Below are 13,577 nucleotides of genomic sequence, written 5' to 3' on the forward strand. Positions count from 1 at the left end.
TGATCTATGTTTCTCCAAAGTTTTTCTTTAGGGTATATTTATAAGGGAAGAATGTGATGAAGAATTGAGACTTGGCCACTACTATGGGAATACGTATAAAATAAAAACATACAATTGGATGGTTTCTTCCTAACACGTGTTTTTTCTTTACCTTGTCGTTAGTTATATTTCATTATTTTGAAGTATAAATGATAAGAAAAGATCAATTCATTCTGATCGACTGATGACGGCTCAATTTTTAAATATATTTACATATATTAATGAATAAAAAAATTGTGCCTCTACAAAAATGTGGGTGTCTAGACTCTAAAGACGGTTCGTACCAAAAATTTAAGTGAATAAACGGCTCCATTGACTGTACCTCATTCGACCATTTCTGACCCACTTTTCATATATATATATATATATATATATATATATATATATATATATATATATATATATATATATATATATATATATATATTTGTCCGAAATTCACAGCTGCATGGAGTGCTGAAGCAGTCCATATAATAATGCAGCAAGTGTGGAGGTGCATTCTCTTAATTTGGTAAAATTATTATTAATTATTTTAAATGTTGTTTTTTTTCCTCTTAATTCTATATATTTGAACTCACTGTCTTATATATTTAAAATTGTTCCCATTAACTGAGGATCTTAGATCTGTCACTAACCGTGATCCTTTTTAATAGCTTCCTTCCACCAGGCTTGGAAGTGTTCAACTTAATTAGGCCACCATGGCTTGTCTTTCAAGTCATCGTGACCCTTCTCAACAGCTTCCTTCCACCAGGCTTGGAAGTGTTCAACTTAATTAGGCCACCATGGCTTGTCTTTCAAGTCACCGTGACCTTTCTCAACAGCTCCCTTCCACCAGGCTTGAAGTTTTGTCCCAGTATTTCCTACTCAAAAATCTCTTATGAGAGATAGTTTTGTTCTTTTGAAATTCTTTCTTGGAGTGTTGTTTCTTCTTTTGCTTTGAACAAGCTCATCAGTACTAGAAAAAACACTTTTAACAGTGGTTATTTTGAACATTCAACACCGATTTCAAATCGTGTGATATTGAAAGTATCAACTTTAAAAGTATGAACATTAACATCGGTTATGACCAATGTTAATATACATTATATGACATCAGTTTCTAAGAAAATTGATATTATATTAAAAGAAATAAACTAAAAAAAATATAAATTATGCAAAAATCGACATCGATTTTTAACAAAACCGATGTTGTGAGGCTCACAACATCGATGTTTCTAAAAACTAATGTTATCATGCAAAAATCAACATCTATTTTTAGAAAAATTGATGTTGTAATGCAAAAAAATAACATCAATTTTTTCGAAAAATCAATATTTAATTATATATTCTAAAATACTTTCTACATCGGTTCTATAAAAACCGATGTTAAAAGTTATATATAATATCATTTTTTGAAAAAATCGATGTTGAATGTACTTTTTGACCAACCAATTTTATTTTTTTACAAAATTTTAAAATATTTTATTTATTTTTACAATGAACCAACCATAACTCACATAAAAAATATATATTAATGTTATTCTAATATAAAATGCTATACCCACAAAATAAATCAAATATAAGAAGTTTTACATGTATCCTATTAATTCTTAATTTACCTATCACTTAATACGGGGATGTGAAGTGTGAAGGTGTAGGATGTAGAAATTAATAATATAGCATATAGCAAGGTTACTTTTTTGTTTCTAGTTCCTAGAAAAGAAAAGGTCTCATTTGAAAATTTCTTCAGTTTGAAACTTCTTGATTTCAATGCCGTGTAAAGTTTTCACAATATCTACCCTTGTGTATGTACCAATTCAAAAAACGGTCAAAGTAGGAAATCTCCTACAATTATAAATTAATTTGACATGATAATGATGTGCAATATGTTGCATGTTTATGATTATGACACAATCCAAGTATATCACAAACTCAAGAAATTTAGAAAAGGTATATCTAAATAAGAGCCTGAATCCATTTTTTTTCCTTCGATTGAACACAAATAATGAAAATAATGGAGGAACAATCTATATGCCAAGTAACGCTTCCTACAATATTGTTCGTACAAAACCGTTTACTAGAATAATAACTTTATAATTTGCATATATGAAAGCAGAGACTCTTCGTTTAAATATTAATTGAAAGCTTGATATGTTATAAACTTATTCACATAAAAATCTAATAACTAATCTAAAATATTTATTTAATTAAAATAACATTTATTTCTATAATTAATATTTTCAATAATTTAATATTAATCCAAAAATTCCCAACATATTCTTCCCTAAATTATCCTTTTTGAATGTATGGCTGATGGTGTTATAATGACATATGTATCAACAGATCCCTCTCGTCAACATATAGTTTATTATTATTATTATTGGGAAAAAAATGAATAAATGAGGGTCAACTATAGCGCAAGGTCAACATATAGTAGTAAAATACAATAGTATGTACTTTTTAAAATTTATATATGAAAATAACTATTTAGAAATTTATAATTTTTAAATTATTATTTATTTATCTTGTGTACATGTAAATTTTACTTAAATTTAATTTATTTGGTTTTATTTTAATTGTTAGAATGGATAGTTTTTCCTTATAATTTTGAGTTTTCCCCCATTGTAACTAATTAAAGAAAATAAAGTAAAATATGAAAATAAAACTTTACTGTACGTCAAATTAATGTGAAGGTTAAAACGACTCAGTGATTACTGTACGTCAAATTTATAGTTGGATATAGAGGCAGAAGCCGTCTTTATTTTTTAAAATGACTTATTTTAAGTTTATACAAATTGATCATAAATATGTAAATATGTGACTAGTGATTACTGGCGAAGTCCAGTGCTAATGTAATCGTAGGGGATCTTGGTGTTGGGGACCCTTGAGGCAATAACCTTCTTCAAGCTGCTCCCAAAGAAGGCTGAATTAGGAGCTAAAACTCCAGCTCCAGATCCATTCAGGTTCAACTGCAATGCCATAGTAAAATAATAAGTATTCAGTACTTCTAATAGTTACTCTTTCTTCTCCTTAATTATTTTTTTGTCTATTTTTAAGATTATATATATATATATATATATATATATATATATATATATATATATATATATATATATATATATATATATATATATATATATATATAAACATGCACATCAAGCCACTTCATAGCAGCCTAATAGCACCAATTAATCCATCTGAAATGTCAGGTCTCCTACAATTTGGCAAAACAAAGTTGTAGCACATAAATTTTCCATTTCACATACTAACACTACATTTACACAAAATTAGAAACGGGGAAGCAAATATGTGTAGAGAGATTTACTGATTAATTGCTTCAAGAAACCGCAAGGCATTTGTTCTTTTTCTCTTATCCAGCCACTGGAAAAGAAACATGACAAAGAACCTGTTGAAATATAAACTTGATTTGGGCCTAAATTAATTATTTGGTTCCTTGGACTTAGTTATTTTGGGCTTAAGTAATTATGGGTCATGTTTCTAGAGAATTCTTGTAGTGTTTGGAGTGTCTAGATATTTCTTATGGTTTTAATATTCTCTAGAATACTCTTTGGATCTCTAGAGTTGAGAACTCTCTAGAATTAGTGTGTCTAGAGTTCTCCTTAGAGTAGTATAAATAGAGATGTAATCCTACACATTTGTATCAAGCAAAAATACAAAGTTCTCTCCTCCATAAAGAATTCTCCTTCCTATCAAGTTTCTATTCAAAGTCTTCAATATTCCTAAACACTTTTCCTAAACATAAAAAGCCTTATTTCCAACAAAGTGGTATCAGAGCTTCAAGATCCTCAAAAGATGGCGAATGGAGGTTTTCCTTTCCAAATGCCAATGCTTACAAAGAACAACTATGATAATTGGAGTTTCAAGATGAAGGCGCTACTAGGAGCTCAAGATGTGTGGGATATCGTAGAGAATGGCTTCGAGGAGCAAGATGAAGCCTCGCTAAGCCAAGGTGTAAAAGAGATGTTGAAGGAGTCAAGAAAGAGAGACAAGAAAGCTCTCTTTCTCATTTATCAATCGGTGGATGAAGATACATTTGAGAAGATATCCAACGCAACGACGGCCAAAGAAGCATGGGATAAGCTTCAAACTTGAAACAAAGGAGTTGAGCAGGTAAAAAAGATTCGTCTTCAAACTCTTAGAGGTGACTTTGAGCGTTTGTTTATGGAGGAGTCCGAGTCAATTTCTGATTATTTTTCTCGAGTATTGGCCGTAGTCAATCAACTTAAAAGAAATGGTGAAGATGTTGATGAGGTGAAGGTCATGGAAAAAATACTTCGAACTTTAAATCCAAGTTTTGACTTCATTGTTACCAACATTGAAGAAAACAAGGATTTAAAGACTATGACTATTGAGCAACTCATGGGTTCCTTACAAGCATACGAAGAAAAACAAAAGAGAAAAATTAAACAAAAGGAGGCTACGGAGCAACTACTACAACTCAACGTAAAGGAAGCAAACTATGCAAATTACAAGAGCCAAAGAGGACGAGGTCACGACCAAGATCGTTGACATGGACGAGGACATGGAGGAGAAGGAAGAGGTGGTTACAACAACCACTCCAACAAATTCAACAATGGAGAAAGAAGTTGGAATCCACAAGTAACAAGAGGTCGTGGAAGAGGAAATTCATGGTCGAGGTATGACAAATCACAAATCAAGTGCTTCAATTGCAACAAGATTGGTCACTATGCATCCGAGTGTAGATTCTCGAAGAAGGTTGAAGAGAAAGCTAACTTTGTAGAAGAAAAAGGCGGAGAAGAAGAAACTTTGCTACTCGCGTGCCAAAACAAATTTGAAGAGAAAAGAAACAAGTGGTACCTCGACACCGGAGCAAGCAACCACATGTGCGGCGATAAAAGCATGTTCGTGGAGATCAATGAAGCGGCAACTGGCGATGTCTCATTTGGAGACAACTCAAAGATACCAGTCAAAGGCAAAGGTAAAATTCTCATACGTTTGAAGAATGGGAGTCATCAATTCATATCCAATGTCTACTATGTGCCTAACATGAAGAATAATATTTTGAGCTTGGGACAATTATTAGAGAAAGGCTATGACATCCATTTGAAAGAACATAGTCTTTTCTTAAGAGATTGTAGACATAACTTGATTGCTAAGGTGCCTATGTCAAAGAATAGAATGTTCCTCTTGAACATTCAAAATGATGTGGCAAAGTGTCTCAAGGCTTGCTATACCGACTCTTCGTGGCTATGGCATCTACGGTTCGGGCACCTCAACTTCGACGATCTAGAACGTTTAGCGAAGAAGGAGATGGTGAGAGGCTTGCCTAGCATCAACCACCCAGACCAACTTTGCGAAGGATGTCTAATTGGGAAGCAATTTCGTAACAGTTTTCCAAAGGAATCAACAACAAGAGCAACAAAGCCGCTAGAGCTCATACACATCGATGTCTGTGGACCAATCAAACCCAATTCATTTGGTAAGAATAAGTACTTTCTCCTCTTTATTGATGATTATTCCAGAAAAACCTGGGTTTATTTCTTGAAGGAGAAATCAGAAGTGTTTGAAAACTTTAAGAAGTTCAAAGCCCTCGTGGAGAAAGAAAGTGGTCTTTCCATCAAGGCCATGAGATCTGATCGAGGAGGAGAGTTCACTTCAAATAAGTTCAACAAATATTGTGAAGACCATGGAATCCGTCGCCCACTGACAGTGCCAAGATCGCCACAACAAAATGGAGTAGCAGAGAGAAAGAACCGGACCATACTTAACATGGTGCGAAGCATGCTCAAGAGCAAGAAGATGCCGAAGGAGTTTTGGGCTGAAGCAGTGGCATGTGCAGTTTACCTAACAAACCGTTCCCCAACAAAAAGCGTGCATGAGAAGACACCATAAGAAACATGGAGTGGAAGGAAGCCCGGGATCTCTCACCTCAAAGTGTTTGGAAGCATTGCCTATACCCATGTTCCAGACGAAAAGAGGACAAAGCTCGATGATAAAAGCGAGAAGTACGTGTTTGTGGGTTACGACTCAAGATCCAAGGGGTACAAGCTCTATAATCCAAATAGTAGAAAGATCGTCATAAGTCGCGACGTGGAGTTCGACGAAGAAGATTGTTGGGATTGGAGTGTTCAAGAAGATAAGTATGATTTTCTTCCTTAATTTGAAGAAGATGATGAAATTGAACAATCAATAATAGAGGAACATATTACACCACCTGCCTCACCGACACCAAGGCTGGATGAAACAAGTTCAAGTGAGAGGACACCGCGACTAAGGAGCATTGAAGAGATTTATGAGGTAACCAAAAACCTAAACAACATTAACCTCTTTTGTCTTTTTGGTGATTGTGAGCCTCTAAGCTATCAAGAAGTGGCGGAAAACATAAAGTGGAAAGACGCCATGGACGAAGAAATCAAGTCAATCACGAAGAATGATACGTGGGAACTTACTACACTTCCACGAGGACACAAAGAAATTGGAGTAAGATGGGTGTACAAGGCAAAGAAGAATGCTAAAGGAGAAGTGGAGAGATACAAAGCAAGATTGGTGGCTAAAGGCTATAGTCAAAGACAAGGAATTGACTATGATGAGGTATTTGCTCTTGTTGCTCGTCTTGAAACTATTAGACTGATCATTTCTTTGGCAGCCCAAAATAAATTGAAGATCTATCAAATGGATGTGAAGTCAGCCTTCTTGAATGGTTTTCTCGAAGAAGAAGTCTATATTGAGCAACCACTGGGCTATGAAGTAAAAGGGCAAGAAGAAAAAGTCTTGAAGTTGAAGAAGGCATTGTACGGTCTCAAGCAAGCACCGAGAGCTTGGAATGTTCGAATCGACAAGTACTTTCAAGACAAGAACTTCATCAAGTGTCCATATGAGCATGCACTCTATATCAAAGCGCAAAGTGGAGATATTTTGATTGTGTGTTTGTATTTAGATGACTTGATCTTCACAGGGAACAATCCAAGCATGTTCGAAGAGTTCAAGAAAGATATGTCAAATGAATTTGAGATGACGGATATGGCGCTCATGGCATATTATCTCGGCATCGAAGTAAATCAAGAAGACAAAGGAATTTTCATCACCCAAGAAGGCTATGCCAAAGAAGTCCTTAAGAAGTTCAAGATGGAAGACGCCAATCCAGTTGGCACCCCGATGGAATGTGGCAGCAAGTTGAGCAAGCATGAAAAAGGAGAGAATGTGGATCCAACTCTTTACAAAAGTTTGATTGGAAGTTTACGTTACTTGACATGTACAAGGCCGGATATTCTCTATGCTGTAGGAGTAGTAAGTCGCTACATGGAAGCTCCAACCACAACTCACTTCAAGGCGGCAAAGAGAATCCTTCGATACATCAAAGGTACAACAAACTTTGGCTTGCACTATTACTCTTCTGACAATTATAACATTGTTGGCTATAGTGATAGCGATTGGAGTGGAGACTTGGATGATAGAAAGAGCACTACTGGTTTTGTGTTCTTTATGGGAGATACTGCTTTCACTTGGATGTCAAAGAAGCAACCAATAGTCACACTATCAACTTGTGAAGCTGAGTATGTCGCTGCCACATCATGCGTTTGTCATGCAATTTGGCTAAGGAACTTGTTGAAAGAGTTAAAAATGCCACAAGAAGAACCTATGGAAATATGTGTTGACAATAAATCAGCACTCGCTTTGGCAAAAAATCCAGTCTTTCATGAAAAAAGTAAGCACATCGACACCCGTTACCACTTCATAAGAGAATGCATTGAGAAGAAGGAGGTAAAGTTGAAGTATGTGATGTCTCAAGTTCAAGCTGCCGACATTTTCACAAAGCCACTCAAGTTGGAAACTTTCGTGAAGCTAAGGAGTATGCTTGGAGTCACAAATCAAGTTTAAGGGGGGATGTTGAAATATAAACTTGATTTGGGCCTAAATTAATTATTTGGTTCCTTGGACTTAGTTATTTTGGGCTTAAGTAATTATGGGTCATGTTTCTAGAGAATTCTTGTAGTGTTTGGAGTGTCTAGATATTTCTTATGGTTTTAATATTCTCTAGAATACTCTTTGGATCTCTAGAGTTGAGAACTCTCTAGAATTAGTGTGTCTAGAGTTCTCCTTAGAGTAGTATAAATAGAGATGTAATCCTACACATTTGTATCAAGCAAAAATACAAAGTTCTCTCCTCCATAAAGAATTCTCCTTCCTATCAAGTTTCTATTCAAAGTCTCCAATATTCCTAAACACTTTTCCTAAACATAAAAAGCCTTATTTCCAACAGAACCAATGCAAAGCAACATGAATACAACAAACATGGAAAGAGTAAGAAAAGGAATAGCAAATAGCAATCTGCACATTCCAGCTAATAGCTATAGAGCTAGCGGTACAGGGTGAAGAAACTAAATTAGCTTAGCACTGACTTTTCTGCAAGCTTGAACTATCTCTGATTCTGCAACTTCAACGTTTCCACGAACTTCCTGTTAAAATTGACCGAGAAAACTCAACATATGAAATAAAGAGAGAATACTGCAGACCTTAGAAACTTTCACAATTGCATCATAATATATACCTTGTTGAAGTATCGCTGAAGCAAACACTCTTTTAGCAAGCCACACATACCGTAGAAATATATCAAATTTGCCATCACCTGAAATTTTCACAAGTGGTTCTAAGTATGTTATCATATCGGAGAATTCATAAAGGAAAATCTGCAAGGAATTGAAATGAACCTTGTTATATCAAAGAGAAATGAATCAATAAAGAACTGACTTCATAAGTTGATCATAAGACTGCAAAGCATTAAATATATTGCACAGTTTTTCCTTTCTAAGTTAATGATGGTGTACATACAGCAAAAAGAGTAAGGATATAAGCACCGACTGTCACTCTCATACACATCACTGCACCAAGCCTAGACAACAAAATAGTTCATGCTGTTAATAAATATAGCAAAAACATTGGATTTCACCCAATAAAAGGACTTTTCTTCAACTTAAATAGGCTTTGTTCATATAAAAGAAAGATTTCTGAGAAATGGAATCTAACCACCCCCGAAATATAAAGTATCAACACTGTAATTATATTCTAATTACCCAAAATACTTTAGGACCTCAATTATTTGATCTGCTAAATCTTCAGGAGAAGGAACAGGATCCTCGGCACAAATTGCATTTGCTCCCAACTTCAAGAACTCTTGTGGAAGTTTCAGAGGGAAAACTATATGAATAATAATATTCAGTTCTAAATGCAATAAAAAACACATTCAAATCAACCAACTTACAAACCTCATGTCCAGGAGGACTGATATGATATATGCAAAAGTTGTGAAGCAGTAAAGAAGCTGCTTCTGGACAGAAAAATAGTCCTTGAAAACATGACATATCTGCCCCAATACACAAGTAAAATATTGAATCATATTTCCAGATATACACGAACAATGCAATCATTATGTAACCTAAAAAGGAACTCAGACAAATTCTAGAACAGAAGGTAAAATATAAATATAATCTTGAAACAAGTGAAAGTAGATAAAAGAAAATAAATTGGCTGCACTTACAATTTAGAGCCAAATTTGGATAAGTGATCAAAGCTGGTTTGTCAGGATCGCCATAGACTATGACAGACATAATACCACAGCCAGTTCGAATATGATGCTCTTGAAATGGCAATCCAAAATTAATGTAGCCTACACGCAGGGAGACTGAGAAAATGGTACCAAAATTTGAAGTTGGAACTTTTAGTTTAGGAATGAAAATAACTTCCCCTAAAGCAAAGGATATCCTTTATTTAGTATACACTCCATTTGAGCAATGTTAAAATTCATAAGTGAACCTTTTTCAAGCTATTTGGGGCAGGTTTGGGGATTGAAGGTGTAGCCTTATCCATGATCCATTTTTCAGGAAGAGTTACCTCATCCCATTTTATAGTTCTAGGGAGAGAAACATGAGCCTTTGTCATATCAATGATAAACAAAGTTGTCTCTCTCCTTTTTGTGGTTTGAGAAGGACACATGATGCACAAATGTTCATGACCTTATACTAAATCCTATAAATCAAGGCTACTGGAATTGAGCATTCTTTCATGTCTAAGCCATGAAAGTGGATGTTGAAGAATAGGGAGTCAAGGATATTTCTATCCATCAGACTCATCGTTTTGTTCGGATAACAATTGAAATAGATTGGTCCTTGTCCTAGGCTAGTTTCTACTGTCCCTATTAGAGAATCTTCAAATTTGTTGTGCCTAATATCTCTAAGACACATCAAGAATGCAACATCTATGCCCATGTCAATTAATGGTTTGATTGCTACCTGGACACATCCTATGTTTAGGTATTTATATTTCCTACTATGTTCAAAAATTGAGTTTTTGGATAATAAATGGAATTCTTTCCCTATGTCTTGTCCTAGGGGAATGTTATTTTCTACAGTTTTAATAACATAATCAAAATTGTGTTTTTTTTTAATTGTCTCATGAACATATAATGTATCCTATGGGGATTTCTGAAATGCTCCAATCATCCATGTTTTGGTTAATCTCCTCGAAGCGAACTTCTTCATCGAAGAGATTATGTTTAGGGATGACCTTGTGGGTCAGGTTGTCTTGCTTAGTGAGCAGGTTTAGGCTTTTTGGATCTGAAGTTGAGGATGAAGATGAAGAACTAGCATGGAAAGAAATATGAGAAAATGAATGTCAAAGACGATACATCCTAAGATACATCTTCCAGTATCTTTGCCTTCATTTGGGTTCACAGAAATATTTCCATAAGGGTTTCTGTTACAAAATTTCTTGGATCTGGAATAATTTTAACTCTTTTTATTGTACGATCTGAACCTTATTCCCATAACCACCAGTATATTATGTCTTAATATTTTATTTAAACAATACACCTTAGTGTTACTGCCCTTCCTCATCCACGAAAATTACCGCTATAGTATCATTCAACTAAAATAGTAGATTATTGTACTTCTAGGAATACTATTCAAACACGTACTATTCAGATTAAAGTTACTATACAAAACATTTATTGTTCAAATTAAAATTACTATACAAACATCTAGATCCATGAAATCAGCATACAGATTCCCTTACGATAAACATTCCTACTTCCCCATCTGACTCTGATACCAGCAAGGAAACCAATATGCCAAAACCAACTATGAAACCCAGAACCAAAGTAGTATGTTATAATTATGGAAAACAAGGTCACATAAGCAAATATTGTAGGTTGAAAAAGAAACTAAGAAACCTCAACCTAGATCCACCCATAAAAGAGCAGATTAATAATCTACTCATCGAAACCTCAGAAGAAGAAACTGGAGAAGTATCTTCAGAGGAAAATCTCAACCAAATCTAGCAGGATGGTCAAGCATCATCCTCGAAAGAAGAAGATATCCAAGAAGTCAACACTTTGACAAAAGAGCAGGATCTTTTGTTTGAAGCAATAAATTCCATACCAGGCCCTCAGGAAAAGAAGGTCTTCTTGAATAAACTTAAAAAATCTTTGGAAGCCAAACCTAAACCAAAAGAATTCATTACTAACAACAAATTTGATGTTAGTTATATTATCAAAAGATTAGAAAATACTTCTGTCAAACCAACCACTATCCAAGATCTCCAAATAGAGATTAATAACATTAAATAAGAAATTAGAGAACTCAGACAACAACAAGAAATTCATCAAATTATTCTTTCTCATTTTGAAGAACATAGTGATTAGGATAATGAGAACAAGAAAGAAGAAAATGAAGGTCAAGATGATGAAATCTTCATGGGATTAATCAACAAGATTAAAATCCAAAAGTTCTATATTAATATTAGAATTATTATCAATGACTTTGTCCTGGATACAATGGCCCTTTTTGATACAAGTGTTGACTCAAACTGCATTCTGGAAGGTTTAATTCCTACGAAATTCTTTGAGAAAACCTCGAAGAAATTGAGTACAACAAGTGGGTCAAAATTAAAAATCAATTCTAAGCTATCCAGAGCAATCATAGAAAACTAGGGTCTTAGGATTAAAACCAACTTTCTTTTGGTAAAAAACCCTACGAACGAAGTTATCCTAGGAACACCATTCATCAAATCTGCGTTCCCTCTCCAGATATCCAAGGGAGGAATAACCACTTGGCACTTGAGAAAGAAAATCACCTTCAATTTCTCTACCAAACCAATAACAAGAAACATAAACTTCATAGAAAAGAAAATTAACCAAATCAACTTTTTGAAGGATGAAGTTTCCTTTAGTAATATTCAAATCCAACTAGAGAAATCTCAATTCAAAGAAAAAATCCAATCCCTGCTAAAACACATCCAATCAACAATCTGCTATGATTTTCCACATACGTTTTGGAATTGAAAAAAGCATATAGTTGATCTCCCTTATGAGAAAGACTTCAGGGAAAAACATTCCCATAAAAGCCAGACCAACCCAAATGAATGAAGAACTTCTTCAATATTGCCAAAAACAAATCAAGGATCTCCTTGATAAAGGTTTAATTAGGAAGAGTAAAAGCCCTTGGTCTTGTGCTACTTTCTATGTCAACAAGTAAGTAGAACTTGAACGCGGAACACCTCATTTAGTCATAAATTACAAACCTTTGAACCAAGCCTTACAATGGATTAGGTATCCTGTTCTAAACAAGAGGGATCTACTCAATAGGTTGAACTCTGCAAAAATATTTTCAAAATTTGACATGAAGTCAAGATATTGGAAAATCCAGATAAAGGAAACTAATAGGTACAAGACTACCTTCCTAGTTCCTTTCGGGCAATATGAATGGAATGTTATGTCATTCGATCTAAAGAATGCCCTTTCAGAATTCCAAAAAATCATGAATGATATCTTCAATCCGTATTCAAAATTTGACATTGTTTACATTGATGATGTGTTAATCTTTTCTCAAACCATTGATCAACATTTTAAACACCTGCATACCTTTATTAATATCAACAAACAAAATGGTCTTGTAGTTTCTCAAACCAAAATCAATCTTTTCCAAACAAGAATTAGATTCCTTGGTCATGATATCCACCAGGGAACAATTATACCAATATATAGGTCAATTGAGTTTGCCAACAAATTCCCAAACCAAATCTTAGACAAAACCCAGTTACAAAGATTTTTAGGGTGTCTAAATTATGTCGGTGAATTTGTTCCATACTTGAACAATATTGTCAAACCACTACATGATAGGTTAAGAAAAAAATCCTCCTCCTTGGTCTGATATTCACACCTAGGTTGTCAAGGACATCAAGTTCAAAGTTCAATCCATAAAATGTCTGTATCTCCCAATTCCATAGGCATTCAAAATTGTCGAAACTGATGCATCTGAGTAGTGGAACCAATTTGATGCAACAAAAGTAGAACCAGATAAGGTTAAAATATGGTTATGTATATATATATATATATATATATATATATATATATATATATATATATATATATATATATATATATATATATATATATATATTGTATTATACTCTCAACATGGCCACTCAATCATAATTTTCTTAATATCAATCAAGAATATTTAAATTTAAATTAAAAAAAGCATTACATTTTTGCATTTGTATTTTGTTGAAAACATTATTATATG

General features: G+C 34.0%; 1 protein-coding gene across 1 annotated transcript; it reads right to left on the reverse strand.

The window, feature by feature from the left end:
• Nucleotides 1-3,183: 3,183 nt before the first annotated feature.
• On the reverse strand, nt 3,184-13,001 carry LOC114371636 (protein NDL1-like). The gene is made up of 11 exons (XM_028329008.1): nt 12,914-13,001; nt 12,032-12,137; nt 11,056-11,132; nt 9,536-9,664; nt 9,264-9,361; nt 9,072-9,160; nt 8,830-8,890; nt 8,549-8,626; nt 8,400-8,456; nt 3,344-3,399; nt 3,184-3,232 (listed from the first exon to the last, which is right to left on the reverse strand). The coding sequence occupies exons 1-11, from the start codon at nt 12,999-13,001 to the stop codon at nt 3,184-3,186; spliced, it is 888 nt and encodes a 295-aa protein (XP_028184809.1).
• Between the last annotated feature and the right edge of the window lie 576 nt (nt 13,002-13,577).

This window comes from Glycine soja, chromosome 10 (genome assembly GCF_004193775.1).
Source record: "Glycine soja cultivar W05 chromosome 10, ASM419377v2, whole genome shotgun sequence".
Lineage (NCBI taxonomy): Eukaryota > Viridiplantae > Streptophyta > Magnoliopsida > Fabales > Fabaceae > Glycine > Glycine soja.

What these genes read in the sequence shown, in the direction of transcription:
- LOC114371636 (XM_028329008.1), bottom strand. Translation starts at nt 13,001, where the DNA reads ATGACCAAGGAATCTAATTCTTGTTTGGAAAAGATTGATTTTGGTTTG. An exon ending in TGTTTATCGTAAGGGAATCT is followed by an intron (nt 9,665 to 11,055) that starts GTATGCTGATTT and finishes CCCTGCGTGTAG; the next exon opens with GCTACATTAATTTTGGATTG. An exon ending in TTTCTTGAAGCAATTAATCA is followed by an intron (nt 3,233 to 3,343) that starts GTAAATCTCTCT and finishes GCCAAATTGTAG; the next exon opens with GAGACCTGACATTTCAGATG.